This window comes from Notolabrus celidotus, chromosome 8, assembly GCF_009762535.1.
Source record: "Notolabrus celidotus isolate fNotCel1 chromosome 8, fNotCel1.pri, whole genome shotgun sequence".
In the NCBI taxonomy this organism is placed as follows: domain Eukaryota; kingdom Metazoa; phylum Chordata; class Actinopteri; order Labriformes; family Labridae; genus Notolabrus; species Notolabrus celidotus.
In genome coordinates this window covers 143,649-157,267 of record NC_048279.1, presented here as the reverse complement: position 1 = coordinate 157,267, position 13,619 = coordinate 143,649, and the positions used below count along the sequence as shown (strand labels likewise).

Sequence of the window (13,619 nt, the reverse complement as noted above, 5' to 3'; positions counted from 1 at the left end):
ACAGTTCAGTTTGGTTTGGTACAGTTCAGTTTGGTTTGGTTCAGTTTGGTTTGGTACAGTTCAGTATGGTTTGATACAGTTCAGTACTGTTTGGTACAGTTCGGTATGGTTTGGTGCAGTTCAGTTTGGTTTGGTACAGTTCAGTTTGGTTTGGTACAGTTCAGTATGGTTTGGTACAGTTCAGTATGGTTTGGTACAGTTCAGTTTGGTTTGGTACAGTTCAGTTTGGTTTGGTTCAGTTTGGTTTGGTACAGTTCAGTTTGGTTTGTTACAATGCAGTATGGTTTGGTTCAGTATGGTTTGGTACAGTTCAGTTTGGTTTGGTACAGCGCAGTATGGTTTGATTCAGTTTGGTTTGGTAAAGTTCAGTATGGTTTGGTACAGTTCAGTACTGTTTGGTACAGTTCGGTATGGTTTGGTGCAGGACCAGATGCCAGCTTGCACTGAAATACGAGGTCTATCTGCCACATAAGGGGTAAATATCGGTGAAGTATGAAAAACTGTACCGAAACTTGACTGCGTCTTTGGTGTGGATGCAGCCTGTCTGTCCTGCTGCTTGCTGTCTTTTGGTTCTCCATGAGGCCGGGTGACACAAACATATGCACACAAACACACAGACAGAAACAACACAGTCCACAAAACTGATCACAGGTAATACAAACTCTGTTTGTTTTCAGGGGATTTGTTGAGATAGTCTCTGCACTGAAACCAATGTTTCAGTAGCCTACCTGACGGGCTACGCACTCTGGGCGTGTGATGCACCCCGGTTTTCAGTCAGTGTGGGGACCTTGGATTTACATTTATATCTGTTAAAGGAAGTTTGTCCTTGCCACTGCAACTTGCTAAATGCTGCAAAGTGCTCTGCTCACGGTGGATTAAGATGAGATCAGACTGAGTCCTGTCTGGAAGATGGGACTGGATCTTATCCTGTCTTGATCTTGGGTCTTTGTGAATAATAGAACAGAGAGTACGGTCTAGACCTGCTCTGTTTGGAAACAGTCTGAGGATAACATTTGTTGGGATTTGGTGCTATATCAATAAAGATTGATTAATTGATAGTCATGTTGCATGCAATGAACTCAGAGGGAACCTACCTAGAGTTGGTTGAACTAACTCAGATCAGCAGCGCTGAAACTCTGAGGTTCCTGTTTGAGGGTAAATTAGCTGAGAGCTCAGGGTTAGATTCAGACTTGATTTAACCTCCTCCAGATTCCTACTGTCAGTTCTGACAGAAGATCAATCAGTGAATCAATTCATCAATTAATGAATCAGTCAGTCAATTTATCAATCAGTATATCAGTGAATGAGTTGATCAGAACCATGTTTCATTAACAATTAACGCTCAGCTGGAGTAAAATATATACAAGTGAATTTAAACATAACTTGCCCCACACTGAGGGATGGGGAGAACTCTGCTGCTGGCTTTACACGTGGATATAAACACAGAAACAGCAGCTCAGGGCTAGAATCAGAGTCTGTTCAACCTCCTTCCTGAAATGGGCCCCTGAGCAGCCTCAGGTCTTCTGTTTATGTTGTGTCCTTAGATCAGTCCAGGTGGAGCCGTCTGGTCGACCTTACTCTGGTTCGCTGTCATGCCATCAAACTGGAATCTTTCTCCCAGTTCATAGAGTCACTGCCCAGCCTGGAGTTCATCTGTCTGGACCAGATGTTCAGAGAGCCACCCAAGGTACACACAAACAATGTCACGCACGTATTGACATGCATTCTTACACATCTCAACTTAATTTGGTGTGTGTGTGTGTGTGTGTGTGTGTGTGTGTGTGTGTGTGTGTGTGTGTGTGTGTGTGTGTGTGTGCGTGTGTGTGTCTGTGTGTTTGTCTGTCTGTCTGTGCGCGCACGTGTATGTGTGTCAGGGTTGTGCCAGGGTGGGTCTGAGTGCAGGTACAGGTATCGGTGTGTCATCAGCTCTGGTCAGCAACCAAAACTCAAATGACAATGACAACAACAACAACCATCAACACAATGAGGCCAACCATCCTGCTGCTGCTCCACCTGTCAACAACAACGTCAACAACAACAACCTTAACAACAACAACATCAACAACAACAACAACAGGCAGAGACAGCAGCAGCAGCAGCACAGTAAGTGATGTGAACCCAACAGCTCTGAAGCACCTGAACATACACAGCTCTAGACTTCCTGATCAGTTTATCTGGACACAGTTATCTTTTCTAATAACAATATCAATAATAGGCTTTACACTAACCTGAGTCCTCTGTGTGTTAGTCAACTCTGTTCTAACCAAGTGGCAACCTCCACCTGCAAGAAATGAACCCAATGCCGAAGTGTTAAAAACTGCAGTTCATCGAGTGTCCACTTTATGCTGACTCCAGAAGTTGCAGAAACCACATCTACACCCATTCAAAGAGCCGATCTTTACAGCAGAAACAAACATGATTACAGCCTGGTTCAAAAAACAGTTTAGGTCTGAATAGCTCATTTCTCTATCAGCGCACACTGTACGGGGGGAACTTTTTCATAACTCAGCATTTCCATAATGAGAGGAATGAGAGGCGGGAACACTGTAGCTGTTAGCGAGGAGGCTAAAGGCCTGCTTCTTTACCTCATACTAGTGCAACAGAAGTTAGGTTGAGTTCAACGTTTCCTCATAAACTGATGGGTGACGTCACAGATACTACGTCCATTATTTATACAGTCTATGGTTCAAACATGTGAGTCACTTCACTCTCCATCACAATATGATGAGACACATTTTGAGAGATGCAGAGTTTGTTCGAGCTACAGACTGAGGAGTGTGTGTGTGTTTCAGTGGAGGTGAACGGGATGGATGAAGATGAGGAGGAGGAGGAGGAGGAGGAGGAGGTAATATTGGAGGAAGACAACATGGAGGCTGAGCTTCAGAGGGAGCAGAGAGGAGCAGACCAGGAAGAGCGAGAGGAGGCAGTTGACAAGTCTTTAGGTCCCAGTTACTCTGCTGACACACTGAGAGCACCTGACGATGAGAGAGCAGGTATGTACTCACACAGACACACACCCTGACAAATACAGACACACACACAGATGGTAGTGAAGTTTGAAGGCCCTCATTGATCTGCTTTGTTCTGTGTTTGTTATAGTCCCTATGGAATAACAAACTGTCACTGCCAAATTCTTTTTTTCTTTTTTTTTTTCTTTTTTTTTTTTTTTCTCTTTTGTCTTATATGCATATATATTTATGGTTTGTGTCATGTTTGTCACAAACTGTCAAATATTAATGCAATTTATTCTTGCAGCAAAAGAAAAGAAAGAAAACATTTTTCTTCTGTGCTTGTGACTGTGTGCATGCGACCATCACCATCCCTCTTAGAACTCTGGCCTATCTTTTATTGACAGCTAATATCATGTTCTGTAAAAGAGGGCGTGCACACCTAGGTGGACCAAAAATAAAATAAAGTAAAAAAAGGAATACACAAAGATATATAAGGGACAGTGAAAGAGAAGGAGAGAGAGACCTAAGACACTTAGATGGAGAGGGACCATCTCACCATGACACCAAAAACTCGTGCGGTGATACTAATGATAAAGCAACCCTTAGTGTCCACAATCATTACTGAAGCTTGGGTCGCAGACGGTTGCCGCTGTGCTGTGTTCTATTTGTATAACAAGACCACCACTGGTGCAGATGTCAGATCAGCCGAGTGGTCCACCCCGGCACCCGGGCCGCGAGAGCAGTCAGGCCGAAGGACCCAACGCGCTGCAGCCAGGCCAGGGGACAAGCCAAGGACCCAGACCGGAAGCAAACAGGTGCCACCGGGGCACCCAGGGCGACCCCCAGGTCATCCAGGAGGAAAGGTGGGCAAGGGGGGAGAGGCCCCGCAGCCCCCCCAAGGAACACCTCCACAACACCGCCCCCACAGCCCCCCAAGACAGAGCCAAAGGAGCCACCAGGGCCGAGGGGCCCCAGCCAGGCAGCTGGGGGGGCGAGAGCCTCAGTGCACTACTGCACTACAATCTGCCCACCCAACCCGCACCCCCAACCCTATGTCTTTACCTATATCAGTATGTAGTGAGGTGCATTAAAATAGGGGGGGTGGAAGGGAGGAGGGAGGGAGGGGGGAGAGCCGCAGCGCACTACTGCACCACAATCTGCCCCCCTTCCCCCATGAAAAACACGCCCACCTAACCCGCACCCCCAACCCTATGTCTTTACCTTTATCAGTATGTAGTGAGGTGCATTAAAATAGGGGGGGTGGGAGGGTGGCGGGAGAGAGGGTTGAGAGCCGCAGCGCACTACTGCACTACAATCTGCCCCCCCCCCCCCCCCCCCCCCCCCTTGTATAAAACCCGCCCACCCATCCAGCACCCCCAACCCTATTGTCTTTTTTCATCAAATTGTTCTAGTGTAGTGCGTTAAAAGAGGCAGGGCCCGCCTGCGGCATGCCCACTTCAAGGGGGCCCTGGGGCGGTGGCATTCCAGCAGTCCACGACCCGAGTTTGGGATGATACCAAATTTCTGGACTAGTTTGGTGAGGCTGATGAGAGTGTTTTCCTTCGTAATGTGCTGAAGGTGCGTGATGCCCTTTTTCACCCAGTTGGGGAAGTGGCGTGGTTTCTTTTTAAAAGAGAAATCAGGGTTTTTCCAGATGGGAGAGCGGAGGGATGGGGCAATTTGTTGAGACTTTGTGATTTTAACAGCTTTCCACCAAGCTTTGAGGGTCGTTGCTATTGTTATACTTTTGAAACACTGGTGTTGTTTTATATTTTGTGTGATAAATGGAAGGTTAGTTGAAGGTCCCCACAGAGTGCTTGTTCTGTATCAAGCCAGGAGGAATTACATTTTCTGTGCCATTGTATCAAATATTTCAATTGGCTTGATAGATGGTAAAGCTCAAAGTCAGGAGATTCAAGTCCGCCTTGGGCTTTGGGTTTTTGGAGAGTAGTAAGTTTTATTCTTGGTGTTTTATTTTTCCAGTAGAATTTGGTTATTGCCGAGTTAATTGATTTGAACCAGGAGTTATTTGGTGTGACTGGAATCATTGTGAATAAATAATTGATTTTAGGAAGGATAGACATTTTTACTGATGATATTCTTTCTAATAGTGATAAAGGGAGGTTAGACCAACGGCGTAGGTCCTGTTCGACTGTTAGTAGGAGAGGTAAGAAGTTAAGATTAAACAAATCAGACAGTTTGGGGGAGATATTAATGCCCAAATATTTGATATTCCCTGTTCTGAGTTGGTGATTGGAAGCTAGTGCTGCTACTTTTTTTTCTTCTAATTTGTTTGGTAAGATTGTGGACTTAGACCAGTTAACAGAGTATCCAGATTTTTTTGAAAATGATGCGATTATATTAAAGCATTTTGGGAGGGAGGATTGGGGGTCTTTTAATAGGAGTAATACTTCATCTGCGTAAAGAATTTTTTTATGTTCTGTTGTAGATGTTTGGAAGCCTCTTATATTTCTATTTTCTCTGATTGAAGCTGCAAGTGGTTCGATGAATAGTGCAAAGAGGGAAGGAGAGAGTGGGCATCCTTGCCTAGTACCATTGTGCAGGGGGAAGTTTTTTGAAATGAACCCATTAGTGGAAACAGTGGCCATTGGTGAAGTGTAAAGTGCTCTAATCCATCCTATAAATGTCTCTTCGAATCCAAATTTTTTTAGAGTTAGGAATAAGAATGTCCAGTTGACTTTGTCAAAAGCTTTCTCAGCATCTAATGATAATATTACACTTTCTGTGTCGTTTTGTTGTGATAATTGCATTAAGTTAAATAGCTTCCTGGTGTTGTCAGATGATTGACGTCCTTTAATAAAACCTGTTTGGTCGGGGTGGATGAGGGATGGGATAACACCTTCAATTCTGGATGCGAGTACTTTACTAAAAATTTTAATGTCTGTGTTAATGAGTGATAAAGGGCGGTAGCTGGCTGGGCTAGTTGGGTCTTTATCTGGTTTTAAAAGTACAGTTATCATTGCTGTGTTCATAGTTGAAGGAATTATGGCTGAAGTTGTGAGTTCTGTAATCATACGGATAAAGAGCGGAGATATGGTTTCCCAAAAGTGCTTGAAGAATTCGATAGGGAAACCATCAGGACCAGGAGCTTTATTATTTGGAATTTTATTGATGGCGTGAAAAATTTCTTCTGGAGATATGGGTCTGTCTAAATGATTTGCTTGATCTTCTACGAGCTGTGGAAGTTTAATTGGGTTAAGCAATTGATTAATTCCGTCTTCACTTGGGTTGAGGTCAGATGTGTATAGTTTTCTATAGAATTCCTTAAACACGTCATTAATTTCATTGTTGTTGTGGAGAGGTTTACCTGTAGAGTCTTTGATACATGAGATGGTTGCTTTTTCTTTGTTCTGTTTGATTAGATTAGCCAGATATTTAGTTGATTTGTTGCTATTTTGATAGTCATTGAGTCTTTGTCTTTCTAGCTGGAATTTGTTTTTTTTATTGATAATTTCATTTAACTCCAGTTTGAGTCTCCTGATCTCACCAAGAAGGTTTTCTGTTGGTTTTTCAGCATATAGAGTTTCTATTTCTACTATTTTTGATTGTAAATTATTTTCTCTTAGTACTTCTTTCTTCTTTTTGTAGGATGAAAATGAAATGATTCTGCCACGTAGTACCGCTTTGGCGGTTTCCCATAGCAGTGTAGGCGAGATGTTTGGGGAGTCATTTGTTTCCAAGAAAAATTACCATTCTTGGTTGAAGAACTGATTGAAGTCATCATCTTTTAACAATGATGTATTGAGTCTCCATCTGATGGAGGGTTTCTGTTGCGTATTAATATTTAGATTTAACGATACTGCAGCATGATCGCTAATGATTGTGGGGTGTATATGTGTCTCTGTAATGACTGATTGAAGTGAATTACTAGTTAAGAAGTAGTCGATTCTCGAGAATGTGTGGTGTACTTGTGAGAAAAAGGTGTACTTTCTTTCTGACTGATGATTTATCCTCCAGCTATCTCCGAGGCCGTAGTCCTCCATATACTGTTTTAGGGTCCTTGCTGCTTGAGATGTTTTGGGTTTCCCTCCCTTGCTTGTTCTGTCTAGAGGAGAATCGAGAACGGTGTTAAAATCACCACCAATGATAATGTCTGCACTTGGTAAGTTGTTCAGTAGAGAGAAGAATGTGTGAAAGAAGTCTGGGTCATCCTGATTTGGTCCATATATACTGGCTATTGTTAGCTTGTGATTGTGAAGGGATATGTTAATAATGACATATCGGCCTTCTGGGTCTGAGATGGTTGTATTGTGTGTGAATTGTAATTTACTATTAATAAGAATTGCAACTCCTCTCTGTCTTGAGTTATAATTCGCACAGAAGGCATGTGGGAAATTTGGGGATCTTATAACTGCATTTCTTGAGTCTATCAGATGTGTTTCCTGAAGCAAGCAGATATCTGCCTGTAGTTTATTCAGATGGTTTTTAATTTTAATTGCTTTTGCCTGATTTCCAATACCACAAATATTCCAACTTACCAATTTAGTCATTGTTGATTATTTTAGAGTCCCCAGATACTTCTTGGTGTGTGTGTATGTGTGTGTGTGTGTGTGTGGTGTGTGTGTGAGTGTGAGTGTGAGTGTGAGTGTGAGAGAGAGAGAGAGAGAGGGAGAGAGAGAGAGAGAGAGAGAGAGAGAGAGAGAGAGAGAGAGAGAGAGAGAGAGAGAGAGAGAGAGAGAGAGAGAGAGAGAGAGAGAGAGAGAGAGAGAGAGAGAGAGAGAGAGAGAGAGAGGAGAGAGAGAGAGAGAGAGAGAGAGAGAGAGAGAGCTAATAGAGGGGTGGTCTTTGTTTGATTGACAGCCCCTGTGGTCCTGAAAGATGTTGGGTCTGACTCAGAGCTCAGAGAGAGAGAGAATGTGTGTGCGAGAGAGGGTGAGTGTGTGAGTCTCTGTGTGAAGCTGTGGGCAGCCTTGCAGTCTGATGATAGAGAAATGAGAGGGAAGGGGAGAAAAAAAAAGGGGGTGGGGTGGGGTGGGGGGGTGAATGGACAGATGTGAGGGTGCAAGATGCAAAGGTTGTGAGAAAGACAATAAATAAATAAATAATAGAAACAAAGGAAAAGTCGGGTCATTAGTTGTGGAGGTACGTGTGCGACTGGTGTGAGTTTTTATCAATATATTGTCGGTACTATCCGGAGTGTTAAGGTTAGAATAACCACGGGGTCAGTTCGTGGTCCCGAAACAGCTGGCCATCGATATATAATTTATCTACTGCTATCACAGCTCTCCATTGTTTGGCAATGTTCTCTTTGCAGATCGGAAAGAGGATTTTACGCCGAGCCAGGATCTCTTTGGGGTACTGGTCGTTCCTGCCGTAGTTTGTCCCTTTGAGCTGTACACCTTGTTTTTTAACAAACTCTTTCTGTTTATAATGCTCAAATTTGGCTATGATCGGAGGCGGTTGTTTGTTGTCCCTTTTAACTGCTCCGAGATGGTGGACGCGGTGGAAGGTGATTTGTTTTAGCTTGTCGCCAGTGATCTTTAATTTGGAGGCCATGAAGTTTTTTAATGCCTCTTCAGACTCCGCGGGATTGTTACCGGCAGTTTCGGGAATGCCGGAGAATATTAAATTATCTTGCATAGATTAAATTATCTCGCATAGATAGTCACGGCCAAATTCTACCAGATCCGTGTCCAGTCCGTCACAGCACCGGATCTGATAGGTTTCTATTCTAGTCAATTTGGTAACCCCCCCTGGATCTGCTTCGTTGCGTTGCAGCTGCTTCTCTGATCCGGCAGGTCGGAATCAGATACGCAAGACTTCTATTTTTGCCGGAGCACGACGCATCAATCTCAACAGGGCAGATGGAGCAGGACAGGAAGTCAGGCACCAAAACAGTGTCCTGAAAACACAACCAGTGGATGTTGACGGAAGAGAGAACGGAGCCGGACTGCAACGGATCGGAAGCGGACCGGACACGGATCTGGCGGAAGTCCTGTGTAACTCATTGAACTATGCACACACACTTTTGTTCCCACACAGCAGTGGGAAAATAGCTCTGTGGCGGAATGGATAAAGCACAGAGAGAGAATGTGGTCAAAGAAAACATGGTAGAAGACCAAATGAGATGTTATTTTATAAATATTTTGCATTGGTTACGCTCTGAAGAACTTCTTAACATGTCTATTCCTCAGCAGGAGGCGGCTGGGTTTCTTCTCTTTACTGCAAAGGTCATTCTTCCTCTGTCCTGCTGTGCCTTTGCTCAGCCCTCCGTCTCAGCCATTACACCAGATTCTTTGTAGCTTCTAATAAAGCCACAGACAGAGGCAGAGATATCACCTGGTCTCTGTATGTTTTCTCTCAGCCCTGACCTGCAGGTTGTTGACAGGGAGCTCCTCAGCATGCCCATAAAATGAACACGAGTAAGAACCTTAGAATACGTTGAGAGAGCACTCTCTGCAGAGACATCTTGAACGTTAGCAGGAATAAACACAGTGCTGTCATTTCATGATGTGCTTGATTGTGACTGAGACATTTCACCGGTCTGTATCTGACAAAGACACGACAGAAGCACCGCCTGGGCTGGTCCCCACAACCCACAAGTCCACCTGACTACACCTCAACACAGTCTGAGATTCACCAACCCCTCACTGGGACCGCACATGGACATCTACCACACCTGGACTTTCATCAGACCCTTACACCTGACAATCTCTATTTTCTCCTTTACAGGCCCAAGTGGATTGGTCCAGCAGAGCAGACCCCCTCAGGAAACTGTCTCAATACCCCCCCATCCCCTCTCAGACTCAGACAGTGAGGAAGAAGAGGGACTTGTGTCACGGTTGCTTCCAACGTCTTGTGTGCAGCAGACGACTTCCTGCACAGGAGGTTAAAAATATTCTGTGAAAATGAAAACATCAGAGATTAAACTGTATACATGTTTTGGAGTCACATGATCACCTGGAGTTATTTAACTGAACATCCAGCTTCTCCTCCCACCCGGACCAAGAGCATGTGTTTATGAATTGATTTGTGTGTTGCAGGTAAAGGAAAAAACCCCTCTGCGGCGAAGCAGCGCTATCTCAACATCCTTGGGGGGCACCAGACCGGCAGTGGGCTCTGGAACTGCCGGGAACTCTGGATCTGCAGAAGGCTCTGTGCCTGCAGTGGGCTCTGGACCTGCCGGGAGTTCTGTACTTGACAAGAGCTCTTTACCAACAGTTGGCTCTGGACCTGCAGGGAGCTCTGGACCTGTCAGGAACTCTGTACCAACAGTGGGCTCTGGACTTGCTGTGGGCTCTGGATCTTCAGTAAGCTCTGATCCTTCAGTGAGCTCTAAACCTGCAGTGAGCTCTGATCCTTCACTAAACTCTAAACCTGCAGTAAGCTCTGGACGTGCAGTGAGCTCTCAACCTGCAGTGAGCTCTAATCCTTCAGTAAGCTCTAAGCCTGTAGTGAGCGCTGATCCTGCAGTAAGCTCTAAACCTGCAGTGAGCTCTGATCCTTCAGTAATCTCTAAACCTGCAGTGAGCTCTGGACTTGCAGTAAGCTCTAAACCTGCAGTGAGATCTGGACCTGCAGTGAAATCTGATCCCTCAGTAAGCTCTAAACCTGCAGTGAGCTCTGGACTTGCAGTAAGCTCTAAACCTGCAGTGAGATCTGGACCTGCAGTGAAATCTGATCCCTCAGTAAGCTCTAAACCTGCAGTGAGCTCAAAACCTGCAGTGAGCTGTGATCCTGCAGTGAAATCTGGACCTGCTGGTAGCTCTGGACCTGCTGTAATCTCTGGACCTGCATCTGCCTCTGGACCTGCATCTGCCTCTGGACCAGACGGGACAACTTTAACTGCAGTCTCCTCTGGACCTCCGGCGTGCGCTGGAGCTGCAGGAGGCTCTGGACCTGCAGGGGTCGCTGGACCTGCAGGACGCTCTGTATATGGGGGGGAGGGCCAGGTGAATGCCCAGGTGTGTGAGGGCAGCTGTGAAAAGAGCTGTCAGGTCAGCAGCGAGCAGATCAAGGCAGACATGAAGGCTGCAGCAGAGACCAGCAGGAGGACCAGCTCTAAGGGAGTCAGTACTGAACCTGTAGAGACCTCAAACAGACCTGGGGCGGACTCTGGGACAGCACAAGGCTCTGGGAGTGCTGTAGCGACAAGGACTGGACTGAGACCAGTACCTGGGTCTGTGAGCAGAACTGGACCTGTTGCAGCATCATGCAGGCAGGTTGGGGGGTTTGGGAGGATGGTGGCGGGTACAGCCCACAGAGGGACCACAGACTTATCCATAGGGACCAGGTCTACAGCAACGAGGTCTACAGGGAGCTCAGAGGGCTCCTCCGCAGCTGAGGAGGGGCAGAGACCAGGTCCTGCTGCTGCAGGCAGCCCTGAATCCAGAGGGAGTCCCAGAAGACCCCCTTCTGGATCTGGTCTACAGCATGGATCAGGTCCACACACAGAGCAGGATTTTGTCCCCAGACGACCTTTGACTCGATCTTGCAGCAGGATGTCCTCTGTGAGTCTGGTACCTGAGACAGGTGAGCCTGAATGCATTCACGTTAGCATATAAGGGTTAGCGCTCAATTGTTAGCATTGTAGTGTTAGCTATCACAAGTAAGCATTGTAGTGTTAGCTATCCCTTCTTAGCATTGTAGTGTTAGCTATCACTTCTTAGCATTGTAGTGTTAGCTATCACTTCTTAGCATTGTAGTGTTAGCTATCACAAGTAAGCATTGTAGTTTTAGCTATCACTTGTTAGCATTGTAGTATTGTGACACATGGAGGCGGCTTGGTTCTGTTCTGGGGCTGCTTTGATACATCTGGCACAGGACTTCTTGAATCTAGGCAGGGTACAATTCAATCTCAAGACTATCAAGACATTCTGGAGTGAAATGTGCAGCCCAGTGTCAGAAGTCGTGGTCTCGGTCGCAGGTCAAGGGTCCTCCAACAGGAAATGAACCAAACACAAAACACAGCTAAAAACAACCAAAAACAACCAAGAATGTCTAAGAGCGAAACATTGGACTACTCTGAAGTGGCCTTCCATGAGCCCTGATCTAAATCGTATTGTGGAAGGAGCTGAAACATACAGCAGAAGGCAGCCTTCAAACTTGAAACAGATGGTGCAGTTTGCTCACGAGCAGTGGGTCTAAGTACCTGTTGACAGAAAGTCTCATTGAGAGTTACAGAAGTCACTTGATTGCAGTGATTGCCTCAAAAGGTTGTGCAACAAAAATGTATTTCAGTTATCATTGTGGATTTTGCTTTCTTTAACAGAAAGGTACCAACAATTTTGTCCTCGTGTGTATAAGCACAAGACCATTTACCATTTAAGCTTGGTTTATACTCCTGCGTCGAATCAAGGTCCGCATAGCTCCTGTACCTACGCAGAGGCCTATGCACGTAGCCGATGCACACCTCCTCCAAAATGTTACTACACATAGAATCAACATGAACCGCAAGCCCTGTGATTGGTCCGCTCGGCAGCATTGTATTTCATGCAGCATTTGGGCTGTACATCAGCCGTGTGTTTCATCTGCTCCTCTCTATTCTTCCTGTAATCATATCTGTAAGATAAACAGCAACATGTATCAGCTGTAGATTAACAAAACACGCTGTGAATCTCTGTGGAAAAGTATACAGATCGTAGCAGGGCCGGAAACAGGCGACCTGACTATAAGAGAGACCACACTGCCCTCAAGTGTTTTGGCAGAGTATTGCAGAGAGACAGGGACACATAGGACATTTAGTGTTCACTTCTGCATCAGCACCTGCTGCGTAGGGTCAACGCAGAAGTATAAATTGGCCTTTACCATTGTAATGTTCAGTGTTTCTGTCCCTGGTGTAGATCTTTAATAGCTGTTATTGTCTGTGGTGTAGATCTTTAATAGCTGTTATTGTCTGTGGTGTAGATCTTTAATAGCTGTTATTGTCTGTGGTGTAGATCTTTAATAGTTGTTAATGTCTGTGGTGTAGATCTTTAATAGCTGTTATTGTCTGTGGTGTAGATCTTTAATAGCTGTTAATGTCTGTGGTGTAGATCTTTAATAGCTGTTATTGTCTGTGGTGTAGATCTTTAATAGCTGTTAATGTCTGTGGTGTAGATCTTTAATAGTTGTTAATGTCTGTGGTGTAGATCTTTAATAGTTGTTAATGTCTGTGGTGTAGATCTGTGCAGGTCCAGGCCTCGAGTGTCGGTGAGGAGGAAACGAATGTCTGACAAATCAACCAGCACATCGGACCCTGTTACTGAGGACGACCATGTACAGGTACACTCTGTCACTGTATTACACTCTGACACAATATTACACTCTGACACTGTATTACACTCTGACACTGTATTACACTCTGACACTGTATGTATCTGTATGTGAAGCTATGATGCACTTATTACTCTGGGGTTTCTGAATGAAGCATTTCCTGTTGATTGATTGTGTACATTTCAAATGTTATTGTTTATGTTCTGTTGCAGGTTCTGTCTCTGAAGAGTAAGAACCTGGTGGGCATCACTTTGACCAACTGTGGCATCACGGACCTGGTGCTCAGAGACTGTCCAAAGATGATGTTCATCCATGGTAAACACACACCTTGTTCACAGCTTTATTTCTCTGTCTCTCTCTCTCTCTCTCTCTCTCTCTCTCTCTCTCTCTCTCTCTCTCTCTCTCTCTCTCTCTCTCTCTCTCTCTCTCTCTGTGTTCCTACCTCTAAAAGAT

The 13,619-nt window shown here is 45.1% G+C and overlaps 1 protein-coding gene across 1 annotated transcript in view; it reads left to right on the top strand.

The window, feature by feature from the left end:
- fbxo38 (F-box protein 38) overlaps nt 1-13,619 on the top strand; it is a 40,088-nt gene that overhangs the window by 15,832 nt on the left and 10,637 nt on the right. The window contains 8 exon segments of the mRNA XM_034689520.1: nt 1,545-1,687; nt 1,875-2,112; nt 2,793-2,993; nt 9,645-9,814; nt 9,956-10,024; nt 10,865-11,444; nt 13,075-13,175; nt 13,379-13,481. Of these exon segments, the coding sequence (XP_034545411.1) occupies nt 1,545-1,687; nt 1,875-2,112; nt 2,793-2,993; nt 9,645-9,814; nt 9,956-10,024; nt 10,865-11,444; nt 13,075-13,175; nt 13,379-13,481 (1,605 nt within the window).